The 23,398-nt window shown below is 39.3% G+C and overlaps 1 protein-coding gene across 1 annotated transcript; it reads left to right on the forward strand.

Annotated features, from left to right (window-relative positions):
- The first annotated feature begins 8,673 nt into the window (after nucleotides 1–8,673).
- LOC133010041 (phospholipase A2 inhibitor and Ly6/PLAUR domain-containing protein-like) lies at nucleotides 8,674–18,016 on the forward strand. Its single transcript, XM_061077455.1, has 6 exons — nucleotides 8,674–8,722; nucleotides 9,038–9,133; nucleotides 9,232–9,399; nucleotides 9,524–9,640; nucleotides 11,220–11,384; nucleotides 17,928–18,016. The coding sequence occupies exons 1-6, from the start codon at nucleotides 8,674–8,676 to the stop codon at nucleotides 18,014–18,016; spliced, it is 684 nt and encodes a 227-aa protein (XP_060933438.1).
- The last annotated feature ends 5,382 nt before the right edge of the window (nucleotides 18,017–23,398 follow it).

The raw sequence follows: 23,398 nt of genomic DNA on the forward strand, positions 1-23,398 counted from the left end.
ATATTACTAAATTATGGCATTAATGAAATTCAAACTTCAGGAAAGTTTGACATTCAATACAGTAACCATTTAAAAAAATTGAAAGCTTTATTTCATGCTACAAGTGGAAGTTTTTTGAATTTTTTTTCTCTATTTATTATTATTTTTGTCTCATATATTTATGCCAATGTGAATCAGTACAGGCGAGATGCTAATCAAATAAAATACCATTGTTTCTTTTAATTCTCTTAATTAATATGTTAATTTATTACTTTTCTTCAGACTTTTTTCATGAAAATGTAGGAAGTACTTGTGATTTCTCTTTTGTATATGACACAAATTGCTTTCACATTAGATTAAGGCCATAAAAAAGATGGGAATGATGATAAATGTGTGTTATTACACAAAAGAAGAAAATATTTACTGCATTATATGTTGTAATCATTCATTAAACTACTTAAAAAACAACTTCATTTCTGCTGTCAATCTTCTTCCTGATAAAAGAATATCGGAACCAGCTTCATCAAATAACAATTGTTAAGTTTTCCCAGCTTTTTTAGTAGAGAAACCATTTCTATTCTAGAGTTGGACATAAATACAGTATTTGAATACATGTATTTGAGAACCTTTATTAGTTTATTTATTTTGACAGCAGCAGGATGTGTCATATGCTTCTTCTTGTACCGGTGGAGCTGGAGTTACACCCCAACACGGCTCAGACAACGACTGGCAGCATAGCAAAAGTTTTCTAATAATCATTCAATGATGATAAATGGTTTTGGTACAGGACGTCTCGTGGGATGAAATGGCTGAATTCTGGCGCGACAGCAGAGGAAGCCCAGTGGCTCCTGTCGTGGAATTTAACCAATAATCAAGCACAAGTCATCACAATTGTTCTTTCTGAGAGTTTAATTCTACATCTGCAGATGGGCATCACAGTACAAATCACGGCAAAGATTTCATACAATGAGCAGTGACATACAGGAGACACAGCAGTTTTAAACGTGTTCAAGCTCCTCCTGGAGAGGAACACATGTTATCAATTAACCACAATAACTTTCTGCAGTGTTTGGATACAATGTCTGCGGCTGTGCACCAGCTGCATCCCTCATTCGATCCGCTCTGCAAACCGAACAAGTGGCTACTTCGATGGCAGCGTTCTGGACGTGGTTCTTCAGGCAGGTCTCTGTGGTGAACAACTAATGAGTCTAAGATTCCTTACCTGAGGAGATAAGCCAGCAATTCTCCTGATATTAAAATAATTGCTTATGTTTTAAATAATGTATTAAAACGATTTTTCTAGGAAAGCATGTTAATGTCTGATTTCTTTAAATTCAACAATTCTTAATTTTGTTTCGTCTTGTTCTGTGTTGTTTTATTCCAAGGTAAATTTTTGACCTTGTTTAGATTAGTGCTATAGAAACAAGAGTTATTATTTATTAAATGTCATGTCAGATAACTTTTACATGTACAGCTTTGGCAGACCTCCTCTACTCCTTCTCCTCCACTGCTGGATCCACAACATCTGCTATTGTTTAAACGTCTTTACATCAACTTGTGGAATATAACAATGAGTTTATATTCTTTGGGGCCGATCATCTGAGGCTACTAGCTGCAGAGGCTAAGACAGGAAACGATTCATTGAGCTGTGGATGGTGATGAGACTTTTATCACCAGCAATAGATTTTAGTTTTTTGTGTACTTTTGTCATACCTCATAACAAATTCAATTTGACTTGATTTGTAATATTCTCTCAGTTTTCAAGAGTAACTTTAAAAACTGTAAAAAAGTTTCTGTGTGGGACCCAGCTACTAAATTGATGGTAATATTGTTTGGTGCATTACAGTGAGTGGTCAGATAAACATTCAGTTACACTTTTTAAAATCTATTTGATAAAGCTTGTATCAGTCAACACAGATCAGTCGATGCTGGAAGCTGAATGACACGCTTCACATCCATCTGATGCTGTTACTAAAAAATACCACACTGGGGCAGATGTCGACAAAGAAAAAAGAGGTGGTCATGGAGAAGAGACTGTATATTGTTGTTTTATCCTTTTGTGGAGCAGAGATGCAGAATGATTAGTCCATGCCTTTGTTACCCGGCTTGACTATTGTAATTCCCTGTGATCAGGCCCCACCACTAAGTCTGCAAAGACTCTGCAGCATGTGTCCAGACAGGAACATTCACATTTCTCCTGAATTTGCTTCACTGGTTTCCAGTTTAATTTAGAACATAATTTTAAATGATTCTTCCTGAGGGGCTTTGGTTGTATCCAGAACCATTTGCTTCTGAAGAACCTTTTTTGACCAAATAATTTGCAAGGGTTCTTTGTAAAACTAAGGGTGTCATTTAGAACCATTTTTATTTAAAGACCGCTTTTGGAAGAAAGTTCTTCATGGATTTCTCAAATCACGAGCATTGTAAGGTCTAGAAACCTTCATTTAAATGTTCTTGACCTCTTAAATTTCCTTTTGAGTTTCTATAATTTCTCTGTGTGCACACGGCACTGCAGTCGCATGCCATTTTATGGGCAGTGGCAGGGAGTTTGCCAATATGCAAATTAACAACTTCCGAAAATATTGGCATTCATCAATACAGTGAGTTTTATTAGGAAAGTTCTGAAGAAAAAAATGAAAAAAATGAAGAAAATCATGGTAGATGAGGTAGATCAAACCAATTTTACCCTCCAAAACCTTATGTTGAACATCTTGCAACAACAACAGTCCATGGTTTGCACTAATTGAGGCGTTCTTGACAGAGCCTTGAATAACAGCTTAATACAGATCACTCATATATGGGCCATTCTACCGAATTGGTGCAAAGTCAGGTTGGAAATATTTTGAAATTTTGTATGTTTTATTCCCAAAACTTTTTCCGCATATATATTGTACCATATCTAAAGTACACATATCTAGTAAAAGAACCGTAAATTTTTATGTTGTATTTACAGACTGTGTTGGAATGTTTTTCCTCTCCCAAAAATTGTCACTACCGAAACATAGTAATAAACTATAGAAAAAAAGTATTATTATTAACCTGTTAAAATTGTGTTTCCTTCCTTTCTCTGAGGAGTATTTTTAAAAATATTTCTTGAAGGTTTTCACAATGGAATCAATAAAAATGAAATTTTTACCAAATTTTAAAGTTCAATTTATACAATTCATCAAAATCTAAATGCAATATTTCTTTGTAAAATGCATAATACTGATCATATTGATTCCAGAGTTGATGATTGATGAAATTGAACATACATTAAACCAATCAGTATCATGACATTTTAGTTGATAACTCAATATACTTTATTTTTTACAAAACATCCAGTGTTTCGGTAGTGACTGCACTGTTTTTGTAGTGACCACAGTATTTTGTTTGCAAGGTTGTATCATATTTCCTCAACCTTATTGCTTAATCTTAACTCATAACATGCTATAGGTTGGGAATATTAAAAACACAAATGTTTTGTGGTCATTAGAATAATTTGATTCTTGAGGACATAACAATTGTTCGTCCAGAACCATTTAAAGTACAAACATTACCCAATTGGGTTCAGTAAAATAGAAGAAAACATTGAAAAATAACTGATATTATGTTGTACTGTATGTTTAAGGGGGTTTAGTGTCAGACACCATCACAAATCCATTCACAAATTTTAACTTTTCACATACTGCGAAGAACACTCTTGGGGTGATCTGGATATGCCTCTGTGTGACGTTTTCTGGTGGTTTCGCCCAATGTTGTGCGTGAATTTTGATCATAGAATTGGAAAAATTGTATAATGGATATGTCAAAATGGTCCTGTGAGCAGTTTGCAGCATTAAAGTATTTGTGCAGAACTAGCATCTCATGAGTTGGCAAATTGCAGCAGTGAGATCGGCTTCAGACTGTTGAATAATGTGCAGTTAAACTAGGCCTGAAGTTGGAACTTTATGTTTCGGTAGTGACGGTATGTTTCGGTAGTGACTGTTTCGGTAGTGACAATTATAGCTAACTTTGAGCATAACTAAAGAATGCTAGCAAGCACATGGCTAGTATACACATCTTTGAAGAGGTGTACACACATAAAAACACAATACTTTGCATAAAACCCCGAAAAGTTTACTTAATTGAAGATAATATGTGTTTCGGTAGTGACAATTCTTAAGGTTACACGCTGATTTTCAGACTTTGGAACACATTTACATCAAAACTATGGGATTTAGCTGCTTACCATTCAGCCATGAGGGACAGGGATGCAGTGTCACTGCCTGCTCAAAAATGCAGGGGTGTGGCTAAAAACCAGGCTCAGCCAATGGACTAAAACTCTTGTGTTTCGGTAGTGACATGAAAACTGGGGACATGATTTTTTGACTATAGTTTTTTAATTTAAAAATTAAACCCACAATAAATCTAAATCTTCCAAGTTCTGTTTGAACTAAATCATAAAGATCTTTGAAATAAGATCACTGAAAAAAATCTAAAAAATTGATAAAGTGTTATTTTCAGAAATTGAAATTTAGATGTCAGGGTTGGGGACAGCTACTTAGCAATAGAAAGTACCCTATAAATGATTGTTTTATATATATTCAGCTTATCCCTATCTCATTTGATGTCTTGGGTTTAAATAGACCTTAACACATTCTTAGTAAAAATCTATGTCATGAATACTTAATAGTTTTGTAAATAGCTTTTCTTGTTGGGGGACCATACTTTGAACCAATTCGGTAGAATGGCCCATATACCAGTGTCCCTAAATTCACATTCAAGATTCCTTTATTGGTCCAAGGGCACTTAGACAGTGGGGGTAGGGAGAGTCCTCTTGGACTTTGACAGATCCAGGTCTAGTCCACATCCAGGTATGTTTGTGTCAGTCCTCGAACCAGTGACCTTCCAGTCTAATGTACGTCTTGTGTTATGAGTGTCGACTCTGTGCGGTCACTGAAGTTATCCTCTAACTATTTTAGTTCTGTCATATTGTCCTGACATAACTAGTGAATGTGTTGTCAAGGTGTGATCTCCTGTGTTGAAAGGGCACAAGTATTTAGAGATGAATTTAATGACGCACTTGCATTGGCTATGTTAGAAGCACTCTAATTGCCAAGACTGGTTGAGCAAGAAAATCATGTTGAAAATATTTGTTAACTTTGCATAAGGATAATAATAAAACAGGTGTGTAAGCTTCTCACAAACCTTAAGTTATATTGATCAACCTGTCCCTAAAGTGTATTATTTGTATATTAATACTTGATTTGTCCCTTTCTGGTTGTGTCCTATTTGCATCACTTTAAAGTAGTTTGCGTATCTTTCAGTCGTTTTTTGTCTCTTTGTTGTCATTTGCTTGACTTTACAAGAAGAAATATTAACACTCACTTGACACAGAGGTTCTGGACCAGGGTCCCCCCTCCCCCTCTCCATCCATGCTGTCTGTAAATCCAGTGTTTTCTTATTTTTCCAGTGTCCTCACAGCTGCAACTGGTCTGCTGTCAACCTGTGCAGGAAAGGAGATAAAATAATATTTAAGACAGTATATGAAACATGAAGCAGTTTTAACAAAGCACCACACACCTTTACTTTATTTTAAGTTTCTGTTTTTTAGTTTCTAATAATTAAGTCGGCAGCAGCTGAAGTTTTGCAGGTTAATGTTTATCCTGCTGTAAAACTATTTCCACATGAGTGAACATAGGGACAATGGGCAAAATTATGGTGCATCTATGGGCAGCACATTTTCTATGAGGGGCAATTCGGGGTTCAGTATCTTGCCCAAGGACACTTCAGCATTCAGATGAGGAAGACTCCCAGTTCAGTCTCCAAAAGTGAAATTGATTATTTCCCATTGTCTAGGCGTTGTTGGCGTCCTCACACAGAAACAGTTCGCACCCATACAAACATGTGAAGCATCTGTGGGAGAAGCTTTATGACCTACCTGAAGAAGAACATACATTTGATTTCTAAAGGCCAGAGATATTAATAGAGAGGCTGTGCCATCAATTAAACAACAGGAGGTGTGGTAATGTTGATTTAGAACATCAACAATACAGAACACACTAAAGAGAAACAACACGTTTATTTTTCTAAGCAACTTCCTCACTGTCACGATTTTGAGGTCAACAGCAAAAATAAAAATGTTTCAATCTAAGAATGAACTAATTCTCAGCAGCCATCTTGACCTGGAGTCACATTAAGTCTCTGTAGAACAAGACCTTTGCGAATTGAAATGTCTGTTTGACCATTTCATGTCACAATGTCTCCAGGTCTATTATCCTGGAAAACATTACAAAGAAAGTTACCCTGATTCTAAAAGAGAAGAAAAACCTTTCCATGGACATTAAACAGAACATAGCACTAAAATATAGTTTTAAACTTCTAACTTATCTTCACGTGAACCTTTGATGGAGACTATGGTGTTAGAATTAGCTGTGGACAGGACACCTGAGGATACAGCCATGGTCCATTATTACTCTTTGTGTTAAAACCTTTTTAAGCTTGCTTAGTCTTCTGTCTAACACAGGCTCAATTAGAATTAATCATTTGAATAACTAAATTCATGGTATCAAAAGCAAGTGCTAAAGATGTCTTATATCATATATTATATTATATTTATATATCAAACCATATTATACCATATTATATATTCAGCTAGTCCAAGAGAGTTGAGGAAAGTTGACGAAAAATATATGACGTATGAGACACATCATTGTTTCCCCCGATTGCTATGTGGTGTTGCGACACCGACATAAAAGTCACATATTGAAGATGAGTGTCAGAGAGAGAGAGAGAGAGAGAGAGAGAGAGAGAGAGAGAGAGAGAGAGAGAGAGAACAACCCTAGTGAACAACATCTTTTGATTTTCAAAGGCCTATTATTAAGGTAAAAATAGAGAGACGCTGTGCGTCAGTTCAATAGTAGGTGTGGCAGAGCATCAACAATACAGCTGTCTGAGTGCCAACCCTTTCTTTATTGACTTTAATAAATAACTTTGCTGACGTGATTTTATTTGTTCTCCTGTCAGATAGACCAGGCAGGTCCACAGCTTGGTATGAATCCTCGGACAATGACACAGCAGCGTGTGAAATACGTCGATGAACTGTTGCCAGCATCATGTTTTCTGCACTGCTGCTACTTCTACCCCAATCTGTTTCCATGTGGTTTGTCATTAATGATGACGACTGATCACTTGTTGATTGATCAGTTGTACATTAAATCCCCCCCCCCACACACAGAGGAGGGAGGGGCCATGGTGCAGACCATAACAAAGTTCCTCCACCAACAGACTGAGGAGCAGAATCTATCCCAGAGCCATGACCTTCATTACACTCCTCCGTGCCCGAACACATCATAGTCTGTCTAACCCACTTTCAGAGTGCACATATCACACACATCAAGGACTATGAAGGAAACACACACACACACACACACATCAAGTGCTGTGAATAACACACTCACACACACACTCCTTCCTCAGGGACTGAAACCCCCTAAAAGAATCTTGTTTTTCAGTCAAAATGTGTTTATTTCTTATCTTCTATATGTAGTTAGTTGCTGATGCTGCTACTATTGTTGCTTTCAAACTATATTTATCCACAGTTTTATATCTTTATATAGAGATATATCTTGGAAAGAGAAGAATCTTATCATTTCATTGTACAATGATGACAATAAAGATCTTCAATCTAGAATGAACTACTGGTTATTGCAAAGTATGATATTTGATTTCCTTTTAATAAAATGTGTTGCTTCTATTTCGAAATACTTCTCTTTTAATTCAGTATTTCTTTACCCAATTGAATTTAACTTTTCTGCAAGATACTTTGCAGGTCATTATTCTACAAACCCTATGTTGTGCTTATTAATGCAACAAAGTAGTAAATAATGTCAGCCTGTTTAAAATAAGCCTCAACTCGGCAAGATTCAATGTGTAGATGTTTTATTCATTGCAATGTTGGTTAAACTATATGATGATATATAATGATAAAAAACATTTGTAATGTTTTAATTATATTTAACTTGAATTTAACCCACAAAAACTGAATTTTGTTCAGCGTATAGTCTACTTGAAATAACTGGATAAGTGCAATATCATATAATTATTATCAACACATTAATTTTATCATTTTTTCATGCTGCATCAAGATGTATTAACAAACAGGTAACCAGTTTCACAACATTCCAGATAATGAATGAGAAGAAGTGTGTGTGACATGTGATCATTGTAAAATCAGCTTTTCTTTTATTTTTAGTTCTGAGATACATGAAATCAAAACTTTTAATGAAAGATTCTGCTAATCAGAGAAAGTCTGTTAAACTATATAATTAAGCCGTATCAAATACATTGATATATATATGTATATAGATATTTATATATATACATATATTAAACATATAAATACTAAAATGATCCTGAGGGAAATGTAGGTCTATGTTTTATGCTTTTTGTTTTTGGTGGACAATCCTAAACAGGTTAACAGTGACAAAGTTAAAATGGGTGTGTTAAGATGTGTTTAGGTGTGTTGTCGTGTGTTGACGTGTTTTCCTCTGTCACAAAAGAGAGACTGACAGTTTGAATGATCACGCTGTAAAAATTCAAACACGCCCAATCCCTGAGATATTCAGACATGTATCAGTCATACAGGCGTTCATCACCTGTAGAGTATATAAAGTGCCTCCGTGTTGATGAGAGGTCGTATAAGGAATCTGCTGAACTTACCTGATCATCACGATGAAGCTGCTTCTTTCTCTGACTCTCATCTGGGCGCTCTCCAGCACAGGTAACTAATTACTATTTTTAATTATGTATTATTATTTATCATATTGTATTATTAATATCCTTGAAAATATAAGGAGGCTCTATTGGTCCTCAGAGGACAAATTCATAAGTTACAGTACAGCAGTACAAGAAACAGACTCAACAGGTAGGAAGGAGATGAAATAATTCAGACTCATGTATGTAGTGTCTATTTATATTTAAATTACAACCCATATGTCTGAAACTCCTTTTGAACAGTACAAAGATTTTTGAGCCTTTATGAACCACAATTTAGATCAGATCAACATATAACTGACTATTTTTCTCCACATTGCAGGTGAAGCACTTGTGTGTGAAACTTGTACAAATGCTACCTGTTCAGCCACAGTACCAGTTACATGTCCCACGATGTGTATCACAGCTTCCATTCAAGGTAAACTTCTCTACAAGTTACTTTCCAGTGAAATACATGTACTGCAAAGTAACGTGTGCTTTCCATCACCATTAACAAACTGCACTTTGACTCTGCAGCCGTTTCATCTGGGACTCCTGGACAGCAAATCTACAAGGCCTGTGCCCCCCCGTCCCTGTGTCCAGCCATAGGCTCTCAGACATTTTCAGTTAACTTGGGTGTTTCGAGTGCTCTTGCAAGTGCTACATGCTGCAACACAGACAGCTGCAACTCCAACACTCTGCCTTGTAAGTAGATGTAGATGACTCTTATTAATCTCCATCCTTCTCCTGACATGTTCTGTTTTTAATCCTTAACACTTCCATCTTCTCTCTTCCTCTAATAAACAGTATAATTTTTTGTCTGTTTCAGTCCCGGTGGTTCCAGCAGGTAACAGTCTTCAGTGTCACGTTTGTAACCCCGTCACCTCTGACTGCAGCTCTTCAGTACAATGTAGGGGAACAGAGGATCGCTGCTTTCAAGCCAGTGGTAAGTCTTCTTCTTATATACTGCATTTAAACATAGAATACTTCAAACCTATTCGACTACCTTTAAGTATTTTTAACATATTCATACTAAAGAGTGAAGAGTTAAGATATATTTACTCATGTAAGTTTATAATAATAATAATAATAATGATGCTCTAATTAAATCTGTATCATCTGTGTTACTGTGTATTTATGATCTATAACATTATAGATTAAACAATTACTTTTAACTGCCTTATGTCTTTTTATGAAAAGTTTACTTTTTCATTATCTTAAGATCATCATAATGTTTTAGAATTAAAGAGCACACAGGAGAAAAAGTAGTTAAAAGTAGTTCCATCTTGACCAGTTGACAAAACTTTTGATTATTTCTCAGTTAATCCGTTTGTTATTTTCCCTGGAGCTCAACTTGATTATAAAAGTACAGAAGCGAATTAGATTCTCTTTAAAAAAAAGTCCTATTTTTAATAGATAATTATCTCGAAAATCCTGAGATAATTTTGTTTCAAAGGGCTCTGTTTTTCTTAAATAATTGTAATCTAGTATTTTGATGAAGTAACATTTTGGATGGACGTTTTGCATCTTTTGTTTGGCACGATTTATTGTATTAGCGCCATGACGTATAGCGTCGCTTAAAACTGTCAGACTCTCCTTCTGAATAAATAACAGTGAACTACAAACGACTGACAAACGAAATATTTAAATTTTGGACAAAAATGAAAACTATCCTTTGTGTATCTGTAGCATATCCCCCGAAAGATGGACAAAACTTTCAACTGATGTTTTAAGGTTTATTTGAAAATTCTCTAAAAAACACCGTAAGAGCTTTTGCCTCTTTGGAGGGTCGCTAAAACATAAAACCTTTCCTTTGTGACGTTACAGATTCATAACAGTAATCTGTGTCTATACAGGGAACTTCAATTTCAACTGAATGCATTACGCTTCCATATAAAAGTCTCTTGCTTTGTCCACAAAAAAGTTTTTGCTCATTTTGAGAGTTTCTTTGATTCCAAAATGAATTAAGTGAACAATTATTTATTTTAATAATCATCGAAGTAAGAAATGGTAACAGCTTTGAAAACATGAGATAAATACTGCACAACAATAAACACTGAGCAAACTCATTAATTGAGTTAGATTTAGTTCAACATTTTGACTGACGTGAACGTGTGTTTAAATTGTGGACTTGCTTCTTTCAATGAGACAAGTAACTTAACATCAGAGTGAAACACAGTGTTCTGCTGCCCTCTGCTGGTTGAAAGCTTCAGTCCTGTATCACCTCTGAAAACAACCAGTATAGTTGAAGGGTGTGGTTGGGTTGGATCACACATATTCTCTGTTGCACACGTGAGAAAATAAAACAGTGAAATCAGTGATGTCACGTGGTCCTGAAGTAAACGTGCACATGTCAGTAATAAGGTGCGATGTTAAAATACTGCACGACTGTAACCATGGCAACAACTAATGTTTAACTATTGTCATCAAAATACATTTCCTGATGAATTCAAGTTAATCTTAAAGTGAAGAATTCTCTCTGAAATTATCCAACTAACAAACCTACTATTGTGTTTCATCTTTAGTGACAAATTCGGGCGGCACTTCTCCAGCTTTTGGCTGTGCATCTTCAAATCTGTATGCAGCTGCTGCCAGCCTGGAGTCACTGCCTTTCATGCAAGATGTTGGTTCCATTACCAGTGGACCAGCCAGTTGTGGGACTAGTTTGTGTAACACTCTCACTACAACAACAACCACTATCCCAACTACAACAACCACTACCCCAACTACAACAACCACAACCACAACAACAACTACCCCAACTACAACAACCGCTACCCCAACTACAACAACCACTAACCCAACTACAACAACCACTATCCCAACTACAACAGTCACTACCCCAACTACCACAACAACTACCCCAACTACAACAACCACGACCCCAACAACAACAACTACCCCAACTACAACAACCCAAACCCCAACTACAACAACCACTACCCCAACTACAACAACAACTACCCTAACTACAACAACCACGACCCCAACAACATCAACTACCCCAACTACAACAACCACGACCCCAACTACAACAGTCACTACCCCAACTACAACAACAACTACCCCAACTACAACAACCACGACCCCAACAACAACAACTACCCCTACTACAACAACCACAACCCCAACTACAACAACCACCATCCCAACAACAACTACCACTACCCCAACTACAATAACCACTACCCCAACTACAACAACCACTACGCCAACTACAACAATAACTACCCCAACTACAACAACCACTACCCCTACAACAACAACCACTACCCCAACCACAACAACCATGACCCCAACTACAACAACCACTATCCCAACTACAATAACAACTACCCCAACTACAACAACCACTACCCCAACAACAACAACAACAACCACTACCCAAACTACAACAACCTCTACCCCTACAACAACAACCTCTACCCCTACAACAACAACCACGACCCCAACTACAACAACCACCATCCCAACTACAACCACCACTACCCCAACTACAACAACAGCTACCCCAACTACAACAACCACTAGCTCAACTACAACAACCACGACCCCAACTACAACAACCACTACCCCAACTACAACAACCACTACGCCAACTACAACAACCACTACTCCAACTACAACAACCACGACCCCAACTACAACAACCACGACCCCAACAACAACCACCATGACCCCAACCACAACAACCACTACCCCTACAACAACAACGACTACCCCAACCACAACAACCACGACCCCAACTACAACAACCACGACCCCAACCAGAACAACCACTACCCCTACAACAACAACCACTACCCCAACTACAACAACCACGACCCCAACTACAACAACCACGACCCCAACGACAACCACCACGACCCCAACTACAACAACCACTACCCCAACCACAACAACCACTACCCCAACAACAACGACTACCCCAACCACAACAACCACGACCCCAACTACAACAACCACTACTCCTACTACAACAACCACTATTCCAACTACAACAACAACTATCCCAACTACAACAACAACTACCCCAACTACAACAACCATTACCTCAACAACAACAACAACAACCCCAACTACAACAACCACTACCCCAACTACAACAACCACTAACCCAACAACAACTACCCCAACTACAACAACCACCATCCCAACAACAACTACCACTACCCCAACTTCAACAACCACTACCCCAACTACAACAACCACTACCCCAACTACAACAACCACTACGCCAACAACAACAACTACCCCAACTACAACAACCACTACGCCAACAACGACAACCACTACCCCAACTACAACAACCACTACCCCTCCAACCATGGCCGTCACTACAACAACCACTACCCCAACTACAACAACCACTACCCCAACAACAACAACCACTACCTCAACGATAACAACCACTACCCCAACAACAACAACCACTACCCCAACTACAACAACCACTACGCCAACAACAACAACAACTACCCCAACTACAACTACCACTACGCCAACAACCACAACCACTACCCCAACTACAACAACCACTACCCCAACTACAACAACCACTACCCCAACTACAACAACCACTACCCCAACTACAACAACCACTACCCCTACAACAACAACCACTACCCCAACCACAACAACCACGACCCCAACTACAACAACCACGACCCCAACGACAACCACAACGTCCCCAACCACAACAACCACTACCCCTACAACAACAACCACTACCCCAACTACAACAACCACGACCCCAACTACAACAACCACGACCCCAACGACAACCACCACGACCCCAACTACAACAACCACTACCCCAACCACAACAACCACTACTCCTACTACAACAACCACTATTCCAACTACAACAACCACTATCCCAACTACAACAACAACTACCCCAACTACAACAGCCATTACCTCAACAACAACAACAACAACCCCAACTACAACAACCACTACCCCAACTACAACAACCACTAACCCAACAACAACAACCACTACCCCAACTACAACAACCACTACCCCTCCAACCATGGCCATCACTACAACAACCACTACCCCAACTACAACAACCACTACCCCAACAACAACAACCACTACCCCAACTACAACAACCACTACCCCAACTACAACAACCACTACGCCATCAACAACAACAACTACCCCAACTACAACAACCACTACTCCAACAACGACAACCACGACCCCAACTACAACAACCACTACCCCAACTACAACAACCACTACCCCTACAACAACAACCACTACCCCAACCACAACAACAACGAACCCTACTACAACAACCATGACCCCAACTACAACAACCACTACCCCTACAACAACAACGACTACCCCAACACCAACAACCACGACCCCAACTACAACAACCACTACTCCTACTACAACAACCACTACCCCAACTACAACAACCACTAACCCAACAACAACAACAACTACCCCAACTACAACAACCACGACCCCAACGACAACCACCACGACCTTAACAACAACAACCACTACCCCAACTACAACAACCACCATCCCAACAACAACTACCAGTAGCCCAACTACAACAACCGCTACCCCAACCACAACAACCACTACCCCTACTACAACAACCACTACCCCAACTACAACAACCATCATCCCAACTACAACCACCCCTACCCCAACTACAACAACAGCTACCCCAACTACAACAACCACTAGCTCAACTACAACAACCACGACCCCAACTACAACAACCACTACCCCAACTACAACAACCACTACGCCAACTACAACAACCACTACTCCAACTACAACAACCACGACCCCAACTACAACAACCACGACCCCAACAACAACCACCATGACCACAACAACCACTACCCCTACAACAACAGCGACTAACCCAACCACAACAACCACGACCCCAACTACAACAACCACGACCCCAACGACAACCACAACTACCCCAACCACAACAACCACTACCCCTACAACAACAACCACTACCCCAACTACAACAACCACGACCCCAACTACAACAACCACGACCCCAACGACAACCACCACGACCCCAACTACAACAACCACTACCCCAACCACAACAACCACTACCCCAACAACAACGACTACCCCAACCACAACAACCACGACCCCAACTACAACAACCACTACTCCTACTACAACAACCACTATTCCAACTACAACAACAACTATCCCAACTACAACAACAACTACCCCAACTACAACAACTATTACCTCAACAACAACAACCCCAACAACAAAAACCACTACCCCAACTACAACAACCACTAACCCAACAACAACAACAACAACTACCACAACTACAACAACCACCATCCCAACAACAACTACCACTACCCCAACTTCAACAACCACTACCCCAACTACAACAACCACTACCCCAACTACAACAACCACTACGCCAACAACAACAACTACCCCAACTACAACAACCACTACTCCAACTACAACAACCACGACCCCAACTACAACAACCACGACCCCAACAACAACCACCATGACCCCAACCACAACAACCACTACCCCTACAACAACAGCGACTAACCCAACCACAACAACCACGACCCCAACTACAACAACCACGACCCCAACGACAACCACAACTACCCCAACCACAACAACCACTACCCCTACAACAACAACCACTACCCCAACTACAACAACCACGACCCCAACTACAACAACCACGACCCCAACGACAACCACCACGACCCCAACTACAACAACCACTACCCCAACCACAACAACCACTACCCCAACAACAACGACTACCCCAACCACAACAACCACGACCCCAACTACAACAACCACTACTCCTACTACAACAACCACTATTCCAACTACAACAACAACTATCCCAACTACAACAACAACTACCCCAACTACAACAACTATTACCTCAACAACAACAACCCCAACTACAACAACCACTACCCCAACTACAACAACCACTAACCCAACAACAACAACAACAACTACCACAACTACAACAACCACCATCCCAACAACAACTACCACTACCCCAACTTCAACAACCACTACCCCAACTACAACAACCACTACCCCAACTACAACAACCACTACGCCAACAACAACAACTACCCCAACTACAACAACCACTACGCCAGCAACTACCCCAACTACAACAACCACTACCCCTCCAACCATGGCCGTCACTACAACAACCACTACCCCAACTACAACAACCACTACCCCAACAACAACAACCACTACCTCAACGACAACAACCACTACCCCAACAACAACAACCACTACCCCAACTACAACAACCACTACGCCAACAACAACAACAACTACCCCAACTACAACAACCACTACGCCAACAACCACAACCACTACCCCAACTACAACAACCACTACCCCAACTACAACAACCACTACCCCAACTACAACAACCACTACCCCAACTACAACATCCACTACCCCTACAACAACAACCACTACCCCAACCACAACAACCACGACCCCAACTACAACAACCACGACCCCAATGACAACCACAACGTCCCCAACCACAACAACCACTACCCCTACAACAACAACCACTACCCCAACTACAACAACCACGACCCCAACTACAACAACCACGACCCCAACGACAACCACCACGACCCCAACTACAACAACCACTACCCCAACAACAACAACCACTACCCCTACAACAACGACTACCCCAACCACAACAACCACGACCCCAACTACAACAACCACTACTCCTACTACAACAACCACTATTCCAACTACAACAACCACTATCCCAACTACAACAACAACTACCCCAACTACAACAACCATTACCTCAACAACAACAACAACAACCCCAACTACAACAACCACTACCCCAACTACAACAACCACTAACCCAACTACAACAACCACTACCCCAACTACAACAACCACTACCCCTCCAACCATGGCCATCACTACAACAACCACTACCCCAACTACAACAACCACTACCCCAACAACAACAACCACTACCCCAACTACAACAACCACTACCCCAACTACAACAACCACTATGCCATCAACAACAGTCACTACCCCAACTACCACAACAACTACCCCAACTACAACAACCACGACCCCAACTACAACAGCCACGACCCCAATGACCACCACCACGACCCCAACTTCAACAACCACTACCCCTACAACAACGACTACCCCAACCACAATAACCACGACCCCAACAACAACAACCACTACCCCAAGTACAACAACCACTACCCCTACAACAACAACCACTAGCCCAACCACAACTACCACTACCCCAACTACAACAACCACTACCCCAACTACAACAACTACTACCCCAACTACAACAACCCCTACCCCAACAACAACAACCACTACCCCAACTACAACAACCACTACCCAAACCACAACAACCACGACCCCAACTACAACAGCCACGACCCCAATGACCACCACCACGACCCCAACTTCAACAACCACTACCCCTACAACAACGACTACCCCAACCACAACAACCACGACCCCAACTACAACAACCACTACTCCTACTACAACAACCACTACCCCAACTACAACAACCACCATCCCAACAACAACTACCACGGACCCAACTACAACAACCACTTCCCCAACCACAACAACCACTACCCCTACAACAACGACTACCCCAACCACAACAACCACGACCCCAACTACAACAACCACTACCCCTACAACAACAACGACTACCCCAACCACAACAACCACAACCCCAACTACAACAACCACTACCCCAACAACAACTACCCCAACTACAACAACCACTACGCCAACAACGACAACCACTACCCCAATTACAACAACCACTACCCCTCCAACCATGGCCGTCACTACAACAACCACTACCCCAACTACAACAACCACTACCCCAACAACAACAACCACTACCCCAACTACAACAACCACTACCCCAACAACAACTACCGCTACCCCAACTACAACAACCACCATCCAAACAACAACTACCACTACCCCTACAACAACAACCACTACCCCAACCACAACAACCACAACCCCAACTACAACAACCACGACCCCTACAACAACCACTACCCCAACTACAACAACCACTACGCCAACAACAACAACTAGTACCCCAACTACAACAACCACTACGCCAACTACAGGAACCCCTACCACAACTACTGCTGCCACCACATCTACAACAACCACTGCCAGTGATGCCTGTTGTGTCAGAATGGGAATGCTGCATCTGCTGATTGGACTCCTCATTTTCTTCCTGTTTTAGAGTTCAGAACAAAAATGGAAGAACCTTTGAATCCACTGGAAGGACTCTGAGAGAACCTTTAGATGTCTGGTCTTTGGTTTACTTACTGCCATCTTTGATTGGTAGTCACACAGATTATAAATTACATATTTAGTAAAAGGGGATAGGGTCTGGTTGAAGTTAAAGTGAGCACCAATGATAGACACATGGACACAAAACTTTAACTTTTTTTCAATTTATTAGCCTTAACTTAAGTCAAACATAAATAGCTTCACAGGAACATACTCACTGGGGATTTCTTCACAAATCTGTGTTTATTTTTGAAGTGGACTGAATACTGCTATACATTTGATCTTATTTAACTTTTTTTGCAACTTGTACATCTATGATACCTTATTTAAAATTTTATATTACTAAATTATGGCATTAATGAAATTCAAACTTCAGGAAAGTTTGACTTTCAATACATTAACCATTTAAAAAAATTGAAAGCTTTATTTCATGCTACAAGTGGAAGTTTAAAAAAAAAATTCTCTATTTATTATTATTTTAGTCTCATATATTTATGCCAATGTGAATCAGTACAGGAGCGGAATGCTAATCAAATAAAATAACATTGTTTCTTTTAATTCTCTTAATTAATATGTTAATTTATTACTTTTCTTCAGACTTTTTTCATGAAAATGTACGAAAATACTTGTGATTTATCTTTTGTATATGACACAAATTGCTCTCACATTAGATTAACTCCATAACAGATGGGAATGATGATAAATGTGTGTTATTACACAAAAGAAGAAAATATTTACTGCATTATATGTTTTAATCATTCATTAAACTACTTTAAAAAAAGCTTCATTTCTGCTGTCAATCTCCTTCCTGATAAAAGAATATCGGAACCAGCTTCATCAAATAACAATTGTTAAGTTTTCCCAGCTTCTTTAGTAGAGAAACCATTTCTATTCTAGAGTTGGACATAAATACATTATTTGAATACATGTATTTGAGAACCTTAATTAGTTTATTTATTTTGACAGCAGCAGGATGTGTCTCATGTGTCTCTTGTACGGGTGGAGCTGGAGTTATACACCAACACGGCTCAGACAACGACTGCCAGCACAGCAAAAGTTTTCTAATAATTATTCAATGATGATAAATGGTTTTGGTACAGGAAGTCTCGTGGGATGAAATGGCTGAACTACGATTCCTTACCTGAGGAGATAAGCCAGCAATTCACCTGTTATTAAAATAATTGCTTATGTTTTAAATAATGTATTAAAACGATTTTTCTAGGAAAGCATGTTAATGTCTGATTTCTTTAAATTCAACAATTCTTACTTTTGTTTTGTCTTGTTCTGTGTTGTTTTATTCCAAAGTAATTTTTGACCTTGTTTAGATTAGTGGTATAGAAACAAGAGTTATTATTTATTAAATGTCTTGTCAGACAACTTTTACATGTACAGCTTTGGCAGACCTCCTCTACTCCTTCCCCTCCCCTGCTGGATCCACAACGTCCGCTAGTGTGTAAACGTCTTTACATCAACTTGTGGAATATAACAATGAGTTTATGTTCTTTGGGGTCGGTCATCTGAGGCTAAAAGCTGCAGAGGCTAAGACAGGAAACAATTCATTGAGCTGTGCATGGTGATGACAACTTTATCACTAGCAATAGATTTTAGTATTTTTTCTACTTTTTACATACCTCATAACAAATTCAATTTGAATTAATTTGTAATATTCTCTTTGTTTACAACAGTAACTTTAAAAACAATAAAAAAGTTTCTGAGTGTGACCCAGCTACTGAATTGATGGTAATATTGTTTGGTGCATTACAGTGAGTGGTCAGATAAACATTCAGTTACACTTTTTTAAATCTATTTGATAAATCTTGTATCAGTCAACACAGCTCAGTTGATGCTGGAAGCTGAATGACACGCTTCACATCCACCTGATGCAGTTACTAAAAAATACCACACTGGGGCAGATGTCGACAAAGAAAAAAGAGGTGGTCATGGAGAAGAGACTGTATATTGTTGTTTTATCCTTTTGTGGAGCAGAGATGCAGAAGGATTAGTCCATGCCTTTGTTACCAGGCGTGACCATTGTAATTCCCTGTGATCAGGCCCCACCACTAAGTCTGAAAAGACTCTGCAGCATGTGTCCAGACAGGAACATTCACATTTCTCCTGAATTTGCTACACTGGCTTCCAGTTAAATTTGGAAAATAATTTTAAATGATTCTTCCTGATGGGCTTTGGTTGTATCCAGAACCATTTGCTTCTGAAGAACCTTTTTTGACCAAATAATTTGCAAGGGTTCTTTGTAAAACTAAGGGTATAATTTAGAACCATTTTTATTTAAAGAACGCTTTTGGAAGAAAGTTATTCAAGGATTTCTCAAATCACGAGTATTGTAAGGTCTAGAAACCTTCATTTAAATGTTCTTGACCTCTTAAATTTCCGTTTGAGTTTCTATAATTTCTCTGTGTGCACACAGCACTGCAGTCGCATGCCATTTTATGGGCAGTGGCAGGGAGTTTGCCAATATGCAAATTAACAACTTAAGAAGATATTGGCATTCATCAATACACTGAGTTTTATTAGGAAAGTTCTGAAGAAAAAATTAAAAAATTAAGAAAATCATGGTAGGTGAGGTAGATCAAACCAATTTTACCCTTCAAAACCTTATGCTGAACATCTTGCAACAACAACAGTCCATGGTTTGCAATAATTGAGGCGTTCTTGACAGAGCCTTGAATAACAGCTTAATACAGATCACTCATATATACCAGTGTCCCTAAATTCACATTCAAGATTCCTTTATTGGTCCAAGGGCACTTAGACTTAACAGATCCAGGTCTGGTCCACATCCAGGTATGTTTGTGTCAGTCCTCGAACCAGTGACCTTCCAGTCTAATGTCCGGCTTGTGTTATGAGTGTCGACTCTGTGCTGTCACTGAAGTTATCCTCTAACTATTTTAGTTCTGTCATATATTCTGACATAACTAGTGAATGTGTTGTCAAGGTGTGATCTCCTGTGTTGAAAGGGCACAAGTATTTAGAGATTAATTTAATGACGCACTTGCATTGGCTATGTTAGAAGCACTCTAAATGCCAAGACTGGTTGAGCAAGAAAATCATGTTGAAAATATTTGTTAACTTTGCATAAGGATAATAATAAAACAGGTGTGTTAGCTTCTCACAAACCTTAAGTTATATTGATCAACCTGTCCCTAAAGTGTATTATTTGTATATTCATACTTGATTTGTCCTTTTCTGGTTGTGTCCTATTTGCATCACTTTAAAGTATTTTGCGTATCTTTCAGTCATTTGTTGTCTCCGTGTTGTTATTTGCTAGACTTTACAAGAAGAAATATTAACACTCACTTCACACAGAGGTTCTGGACCAGGGTCCCCCTCTCCATCCATGCTGTCTGTAAATCCAGTGTTTTCTTATTTTTCCAGTGTCCTCACAGCAGCAACTGGTCTGCTGTCAACCTGTGCAGGAAAGGGGATAAAAGAATATTTAAGACAGTATATGAAACATGAAGCAGTTTTAACAAAGCACCACACACCTTTACTTTATTTTAAGTTTCTGTTTTTTAGTTTCTAATAATTAAGTCGGCAGCAGCTGAAGTTTTGCAGGTTAATGTTTATCCAGCTGTAAAACTATTTCCACATGAGTGAACATAGGGACAATGGGCAAAATTATGGTGCATCTATGGGCAGCACATTTTCTATGAGGGGCAATTCGGGGTTCAGTATCTTGCCCAAGGACACTTCAGCATTCAGATGAGGAAGACTTCCAGTTCAGTCTCCAAAAGTGAAATTGATTATTTCCCATTGTCTAGGCGTTGTTGGCGTCCTCACACAGAAACAGTTCGCACCCATACAAACATGTGAAGCATCTGTGGGAGAAGCTTTATGACCTACCTGAAGAAGAACATACTTTTGATTTCTAAAGGCCAGAGATATAAATAGAGAGGCTGTGCCATCAATTAAACAACAGGAGGTGTGGTAATGTTGCTAAAGAACATCAACAATACAGAACACACTAAAGAGAAACAACACGTTTATTTTTCTAAGCAACTTCCTCACTGTCACGATTTTGAGGTCAACAGCAAAAATAAAAATGTTCAATCTAAGAATGAACTAATTCTCAGCAGCCATCTTGACCTGGAGTCACATTAAGTCTCTGTAGAACAAGACCTTTGCGAATTGAAATGTCTGTTTGACCATTTCAGGTCACGATGTCTCCAGGTCTAATATGCTGGAAAACATTACAACCAAAGTTACACTGATTCTAAAAGAGAAGAAAAACATTTTAATGGAAATCTAACATAACAGAGCACTAAAATATAGTTTTAAACTTCTGACTTATCTTCACATGAACCTTTGATGGAGACTATAGTGTTAGAATTAGCTGCGGACAGGACACCTGAGGTTACAGCCATGGTCCAGTATTACTCTTTGTGTTAAAACCTTTTTAAGCCATGGGGTTTTAATCTTTGTAAAACTATACAGACCACTTTTCCAAGTCGTTTTATTTCTGGGTGACGTCACAGCTGAGTGTGAGGACAATCCTCCATGACTTCTTGGGAGGTCAAAGCTAACGTTGTACAATGTGCAGCAGTTGGGGTAAAACTGTTGTCATTTGAATAACTAAATTCATGGTATTAAACCTAAAGCAACTGCTAAAGAAGTCTAACATCATTGATCTATATTATATCATATTATACAATATTATATATTTTGCTTTAATACAAGTCCCAGAGAGAAATTTGACAGATAAAATAATGAAAAAATAAATAACGTATGAGACACACCATTGTTTCCCCCGATTTTCTATGTGGTGTTGCGACACCAAAATAATAGTCACATATTGAAGCTGAGAGAGAGAGAGAGAGAGAGAGAGAGAGAGAGAGAGGGGTAAAAATAGAGAGAGGCTGAGCGTCAGTTCAATAGTAGGTGTGGCAGTGTACCAGAGCATCAACAATACAGCTGTCTGAGTACCAACCCTTTCTTTATTGACTTTAATAAATAACTTTACTGACGTGCTTTTATTTGTTCTCCTGTCAGATAGACCAGGCAGGTCCACAGCTTGGTATGAATCCTCGGACAATGACACAGCAGCGTGTGAAATAAGTCGATGAACTGTTGCCAGCATCATGTTTGCTGCGCTGCTGCTACTTCTACCCCAATCTGTTTCCATGTGGTTTGTCATTAATGATGACGACTGATCACTTGTTGATCAGATGTGATAAAAGTGAAGACTTCCAAACAAACATGAGAGTAAGAGAGAGCAACATATGAGGAAAAATGTTCAGTGTAGACATTGGAACTACAGTGAAATATCGTATGTGATGCAGCTAACATGGTGTCAAAGTGACAATTATATTTTGCA

The sequence above is a fragment of the Limanda limanda genome, chromosome 9 (genome assembly GCF_963576545.1).
Source record: "Limanda limanda chromosome 9, fLimLim1.1, whole genome shotgun sequence".
NCBI lineage: Eukaryota > Metazoa > Chordata > Actinopteri > Pleuronectiformes > Pleuronectidae > Limanda > Limanda limanda.

Coding starts and splice junctions, on each gene's coding strand:
- LOC133010041 (XM_061077455.1), top strand. CDS start 8,674: ATGAAGCTGCTTCTTTCTCTGACTCTCATCTGGGCGCTCTCCAGCACA. Junction 9,400..9,523: donor CAACTCCAACACTCTGCCTT/GTAAGTAGATGT, acceptor TGTCTGTTTCAG/TCCCGGTGGTTCCAGCAGGT. Junction 9,641..11,219: donor TCGCTGCTTTCAAGCCAGTG/GTAAGTCTTCTT, acceptor TTTCATCTTTAG/TGACAAATTCGGGCGGCACT.